We start from the raw sequence: 7,439 nt of genomic DNA on the forward strand, positions 1-7,439 counted from the left end.
TGTGCCTGTCGTCGCCCGGGATACACTTTTCTAACCTCTTCAGGATTAGTTCGTCGTTTGTCATGTTCTACATGGGCAGATTCTCATTTCTGCTAATCCACTCTCCGACAAAGGACCTGTTTCTACCAGCAAACCCCACAAATGTTCAGTTTACTGGGTCTTCGGCAGTTCGCGGGAACTGTTGCTGTAGGTCAGGAACAAGTCGGTACACTCAAAAACCGCGGACTGAGAAGGCATAATTTAGACATTGATCCTCAGAGGGAAACACATCTAATGCCTGCATTTCAGAAAGATTTATAACAGTTGAGACCACGGAGAAATGGTAACAACGGTTAAGTCGGGCACTTTCTCAAAAAGAGAGAAGAAGAATTTAACGGCCTTCCTCATTAAATTTAGGAACACTGTTGAGACATTTGTCTACACTGGAAATGTTAAAAGTATTACTACCTGGAGCCAAACCTTCGTTGTTTGAGAGTTTCCAGCTCCACCGAGCCTTTGAGTTCAACTTGTAAGGCCAAATTACTTGGTAACAATTTCTCTGAATTTCCTGCGACGAAGTTGGGCTATGATTTCATTGTCATTAAGGCAGTTGAGGACAGCCTCTTCAACTCCAGCCTTATTCATGGAAGAGCGGCCTTTCTATCATAATAAGCAGCGAGGGATGCCACTCGTTCTTGGGGTAAGCCCTTCAGTACTTCGCCGAAGGTGAAGCCAAAAAGCTTCCAGGTCAAAATATGTTGAACTCAAAATTTATAGCGAAAAAAACGTACTGTGGCAGTGTTAAGCTAATTCAGTTGTTTAATTAATAATATCAAAAATGCAATAAATCCTAAAATATGGCAAGGGATTAACCAAACACCTGGTGCTAATAAGATAAGCGGGTTAACTCACCAGTAGCCAAGAAGCAAGAACAGGAGCACAAGTAAATGAACACTGTGAACACAGCAACTTGCATCCAAAAAATACTTATACGAAACAAACACCTGGCGAGTAACAACACTGAAGGCGACAACAACAATGGTGGTAGCTCTCGGACACAGGCCCCACTTGTCAGGAGATCCCACTGTATCTCTTTATACTTGGGGAGTGAACTACCCCAAAAGATAACAAAATAAAGGAAACGTGTTAGGAACACGGCAATACCATCTTTACCAAAAAACTCACTAACTAAATGTTGTAATAAGTGAATACAATAAACACTTCCAAGTTTGAATGTAAATGGAAGTGTTTATTGTATTCCATGTAGCAAATGTAATTGTAATTATGTAGGTCAGACAGGAAAAACACTGCAGCTCAGAATCAAACAACATAAGTATAATATCAGAACTGCATCTGAAAGCAGTGCCTTGTTCGTTCATGTTAGGAATAATTATCACCCCATTGCTTGGGAAAAAAGCTTAGAAGTATTCAAATCATCTTGTGTCACGGAAAGACTTCTGGTTGAAGCTAGTTTGATTAAGGAATTAAAATCAATAAACCTTAGTGATGGTCAGTTCAAAACTGATAATATGTTACATAAATTTATTTGTCAGTGGCCCAAGGTTAAAAATGCTTTGAAAACCTTTGATCTAGATGTATGATAGTTATTTTGTGGGTCCCTTTTTCTGACCTGACCTGTCTAGTCACGTCACCACCCTTCTCTTTAGCTCCTCTACGTGTGTGTTGGTGTGGGGATTAGTGGATGTCATCATTATGACCTGACCTCATGTTTTTAAGGCCACCCTGTATATTTAAGCCTCTCTGTCCATGTAATCCAGTTGCCTCTGAAGATGTCTTGAATAAAGACGAAAGCTAAGGTACCCGTTGTTTCCCTTTCCCGTGTGATTTTATCAAGATTTATCTTATCCACGTTTTCGTAGATCTACATGAAATATATATATATATATATATATATATATATATATATATATATATATATATATATATATATATATATATATATATATAAGAAATTTAAAACTCGATATTATCATATCACCTTAAAATTTGCTCTTCGCTCCATATCTGCCAGCCATAAATGTATTTTTGTGATCAGATGAACGGTGGCACATGTGATGGGGCCTCTCGTACAGCCATTACATCAATCTCCATTTGAGAGGTTAACTGGTAACAGATTGTAGTAATTAGTTTTCTCTTAAGATATTGCACCACCTTCACATTCATTATTATCCTACCAAACTACAACTTTGCCAACGACGCCTTTCTCAATATTTTTCATTTACTTTACAGTATAAAGTCCGTGCTTCGTGTGTCTTGTTATTTCAGAATATCTGCTCAACGAAAATTACACACACACACACACTCATGATGGCGTGTTACACATATTTAGTATATCGGTAGAAAGCATAAGTGAATATCGTTTATGTGAGACATTAGTGCCACTTACTGCAAACTGTGTTGACTGATACACCTACTAATGTTTCCTTCTGAAGTATAGTTAATATTTATTTCTTCGATATGTATGGTAGCAAAGTGTGTGTGAGGGAGTTGGGAGAAGGGCGGGTGTGGCTGACAACATACCTACCTAATAAAGCATCTTTCACACACACACACTACTACTACTTATTACTTTGCCGTCACTCGGAATCGAGTATGACCCAGCTATGATACAATGATATGAGTTATTAGGGATATTACCTAGATTGGTAAGTACACACGCACGCACACACGCACCCACACACACACACACACACACCAACGCTCTCTCCACCCTGGAAATGCCATCCCTCAGTGACCTCCACCACCAAGCACTGGAAAGGTTTGGCAGTGGACTACTGCACCACCCTCGTCATCTCCACCTCCTGCCACCTGCAGCCCCCCACCCAACTCGCGCAGTCCGCCACTACAACAAAATTCCCCATAAGAGCCTGCACCGATAGATATAAGAACAACACCATCCCATCTATTGTTAAAATAATAAACAACTCCTGATTTATGTACTGTACAGCCCTGTAAATGTATTCAATGCATATTATATCATTATGTCTAAATCAAATGTAAGTCTGTATATTTTCAGCCACCGGCTGCAACTCTATTAATAAACCGTTTATTATTATTATTATTATTACACACACACACACACACACACACACACACACACATTAATTTATTTTCTTCTTATAAAAGTTTAAGTGTACGGTAAGTAAAGCTACACTCGTTACTATAAAGGCAAGAAACAGGAGAAACGAACAATCTAGCGTCATTTGTTGTATCGCCTTGGAGATAAAACGATAAAAGGACAGATTATAGGCAGCAGAATGAGGTTAAACCTGCCATGGAGTATTGCTCTTCTCCCTCAAGTCGCTCCTTCTTGTACGATTACTGAAGTTAAATCTGATTTCCACTGTCTTTGTTGCCGTAGTTAGTATCATATTACACATGATGGACATCGACTTCAGGCGTGCAGTGCCAGGTAACGAGAATTTGGCTTAACAAACCAGGTATAATGCGAATGGGTCATGTTACTTCAAGTTTATAAACCAGAAATTGGGAATTCTTTCCATGATAAGAGGGAAACTCAATAAAAAAACAAAAATAGTTAGATGAAGGAAACCTCGAGTTTGAATTGTTTCCACGAACAAAAGCGAAACCAAGAACCATGCGTCAGGTCACAACAAACACTACGAAGATGAATTAAAATTGTAGAACAGTCATAAATTTTCCCTTTATTCAAATTACATTCAAAGAAAATAAGTGACTCGGATCCATTCGGTTATAAAGAGTAATGATGTGTGTCGTTTCTCCTGATCTGAGGAATTACTTAACAGTGAAATGAACTTGATAAAGAGGCTAATATTGTCACACAGAAGTACTGCCATACTCCGCAAGATGTATCACGTGTACAGTTATGGACAAGTTTCTTTAGACAGTATATGGGACTTACTAGGGAGTCATATGGATAAAGGGAATTGAGGAAAATGTGACATAATACTTTAATTTATTTATCTTTTTTTATTACAGGATGTCTTTTCAAGGTATTATCCAAGCATAATATATAATACTAATAATGGTTGCCCCTCGTGTAACGAGGATGGCCGGCCCAAGGTATAAAAACTCGCCAACACAACAACCATACCCTGAGTTAACAGGTTGCATGACCCAGTGTCAAGGGATAGTCCGAGAAGACCGACCAACTCACCAACTGCACTGGCTAACCATTATTCTGGAACACGATCCGCAATTCGATTAACATCCTGGTTCTCACTTACTGCTGGGTAGACAGAGGCAAATGGCGTAAAGAAACTTGCCCATAGTTTCACCTTGCCCGGGGATCGTACCCGGGTCCGCTTGCTTGCGAGGCGAGCATGCTGACCAGTACACCACAGGTCACCACAACATAATATATAGTACATTGGTGATAAACAGTCAGCAGGTTCGAAGCTTCGGATCACCTAAGATTCGCCCCCAGCTTTTTTCACCGTAAGATTAAATCATCGGATCGATAACCTTAATCTTCAGATGACCCGAAGCTTCTATAGTGGATGCTGTTTAATATATAAATTAAAAGTTTTTAGCAGTAGCAGCAACTGTACGATTGCACTACTTAACTCTTCATTCAGGCTTAAGTTAGTCAAACCGACTTGGTAATAGAAAAAAAAATATCAATTGAACTGTACCGTGTTGTACTAACGTGCCATGTGAGAGGAAGTATATATTGTATTTATAGTTACGCCGTCCAATTAATTTTACTGCCTATTTCCTTTCCTTCGTTATTCATATTATGGAGAGAGTTTATATTTTATTAGTTCTGAGGAACAAGTGACCGTGGACGAGTGTATAACGGGTCTGTAATGCTGTCACTCTTCGTAACCTATGTTGCATTCTAACACGGTGCTGAATCGTGTTGAGAAACGCCGTCTCCAAAGCTGTCATCTTGACCATCAGACCATTAGACCCTCAAAACATAACAGCTCCACAGATTGCCTAGTAGGAATATTGTCTCACTTTCCATTCAAGTTATGATGAGTGAGTAACTAGCCAATACGTTTCTATAAAAGTATTATAATAGATTTTTTCTGAGTGTTTAAGCAGTACCGGTAAATCAATTACACATTTAGCTCTGAGCTCCGGTTAATACAGTTTCGTACTGTTGAATGAAGTCGAGTCAAGATATGAGGAAGATTCAGAGAAATGTCAAGGGAAGTTACCACACCTCCACATCTGTCGAGGTACGCTTGTACCGACAGTTTAGTGTGTGTGTGTGTGTGTGTGTGTGTGTGTGTGTGTGTGTGTGTGTGTGTGTGTGTGTGTGTGTGTGTGTGTGTGTGTGTGTGTGTGTGTGTGTGTGTGTGCGCGCGCGTGCATATGTGCAGGGTGTGTTGTGTGTGTGTGCATGTGTGGTGTCTCTGTGTGTGTGTGTGTGTCTGTATGTGTGTGTGTCTGTATGTGTGTGTGTGTGTGTGTGTGTCTGTCTATGTGTGTATGTGTGTCTGTGTGTGTGTCTGTATGTGTGTGTGTGTATGTGTGTGTGTGTGTGTCTGAATGTGTGTGTGTGTGTCTGTCTGTATGCGTGTATGTGTGTCTGTGTGTGTGTCTGTGTGTGTGTGTGTGTGTGTGTGTGTGTGTGTGTGTCTGAATGTGTGTGTGTAACTGTAAATATACGTGCGTGTTCCCTGGCTCCTGAGACGAGGGAATCGCATCACGTTGAGTCTCTTATAGTGGGGGCAAGATGGCTTGCTTCATTTACCCAATCAACCCCCCTAATGGTTTTTCTCGGCCCGCGTCTGTTGTCTCCCTCCCCATCCACTGTTGTTTACCTACACCATCCACTGTTGTTTCCTCCAACAGCCACTGTTGTTTCCTCCCCATCCACTGTTGTTTACCTACACCATCCTGTTGTTTCCTCCAACAGCCTGTTGTTTCCCTCCATCCACTGTTGTTTACCTACACCATCCACTGTTGTTTCCTCCAACAGCCACTGTTGTTCCTCCCCATCCACTGTTGTTTACCTACACAGCCACTGTTGTTCTCCCTCCAACAGCCACTGTTGTTTCCCTCCCATCCTGTTGTTTTCTATCCACTGTTGTTTCCTCCAACAGACACTGTTGTTCCCTCCCCCCAGCCACTGCTGTCTCCTCCTGCAGCCACTGTTGTCTCCCTCCCCAGCCACTGCTGTTTCCCTCCCCCAGCCACTGTTGTCTCCCTCCCCAGCCTGTTGTTTTCCTTCCCCAGCCACTGTTGTCCCTCCCCAGCACTGTTGTCTCCTCCCCTAGCCACTGTTGTCTCCCTCCCCAGCCACTGCTGTCTCCCTCCTGCAGCCATTGTTGTCTCCCTCCCCTGCCAGCCTGCTGTATCCCTCCCCCCAGCCACTGTTGTCTCCCTCCCCCAGCCACTGTGTCCCCCTCCCCAGCCACTATTGTCTCCCTCCCTGCCACTGTTGTTTCCCTCCCCAGCCACTGTTATCTCCTCCCCAGCCACTGTTGTCTCCCCTCCCTCCAGACACTGCCTCCTCCCACCCCCAGCCACAGCTGTTTCCCTCTCCCAGCCACTGTTGTCTCCCTCCCCAGCCACTGTTTCTTCCTCTCCCAGCCACTGCTGTCTCCACCCCCGCCACAATTGTTTCCCTCCCCCCAGCCACAACTGTTTCCCTCTCCCCCAGCCACTGTTTCTCTCCTCCCAGCCACTGCTGTCTCCCTCCCCAGCCACTGCTGTCTCCCTCCCCAGCCACTGTTGTTTCCCTCCCCAGCCACTGCTGTCTCCTCCCCAGCCACTGCTGTCTCCCTCCCCCAGCCACTGCTGCCTCCTCCCCCTGCCACTGTTGTCTCCCTCCCCCAGCCACTGCTGTCTCCTCCCCCTGCCACTGTTGTTCCCTCCCCAGCCTGGTTTCCTCTGCTACTGCTGTCTCCCTCCCCCAGCCTGCTGTCTCCCTCCCCAGCCACTGTTGTTTCCCTCCTCCAGCCACTGCTGTCTCCTCCCCCAGCCTGCATCTCCCCTCCCCCAGCCACTGCTGTCTCCTCCCCAGCCACTGCTGTCTCCCTCCCCCAGCCACTGCTGTCTCCTCCCCTACCACTGTTGTTTCCCTCTCCCAGCCACTATTCTTCCTCCCCAGCCCTGTGTTCCCCTCCCTGCCACTGTTGTCTCCCTCCCTCAGCCACTGCTGTCTCCCTCCCCAGCCACTGTCTCCCCTCCCCCAGCCACTGTTGTTTCCCTCCCCTGCCACTGTTGTCTCCCTCCCAGCCACTGCTGTCTCCCTCCCCAGCCACTATTGTCTTCCTCCCCAGCCACTGTTGTTTCCCTCCCGGTCACTGTTGTCTCCCCTGCCCCCAGCCACTGTTGTCTCCCTCCCCCCAGCCACTATTTTCTCCTCCCCAGCCACTGTTGTCCACCTCCCCAGCCACTGTTGTCTCCCTCCCCCAGCCACTGTGTCTCCCTCCCCAGCCACTGTTGTCTCCCTCCCCCAAGCCCATGTTGTCTCCCTCCCCCCAGCAATACGTAACTAG

At 44.9% G+C, this 7,439-nt stretch overlaps 1 protein-coding gene across 1 annotated transcript in view; it reads left to right on the plus strand.

Annotated features, from left to right (window-relative positions):
* Positions 1-3,381: 3,381 nt before the first annotated feature.
* The window catches only part of LOC121869137 (spidroin-2-like), a 19,557-nt gene continuing 15,499 nt past the window's right edge, over positions 3,382-7,439 (plus strand). Inside the window, exons 1-2 of the mRNA XM_042370324.1 lie at positions 3,382-3,412; positions 3,961-3,974. Of these exons, the coding sequence (XP_042226258.1) occupies positions 3,382-3,412; positions 3,961-3,974 (45 nt within the window). The remainder of the gene's footprint in view (positions 3,413-3,960; positions 3,975-7,439) is intronic.

The sequence above is a fragment of the Homarus americanus genome, unplaced genomic scaffold (assembly GCF_018991925.1).
Source record: "Homarus americanus isolate GMGI-L3 unplaced genomic scaffold, GMGI_Hamer_2.0 scaffold25467, whole genome shotgun sequence".
Taxonomy (NCBI): Eukaryota; Metazoa; Arthropoda; class Malacostraca; order Decapoda; family Nephropidae; genus Homarus; species Homarus americanus.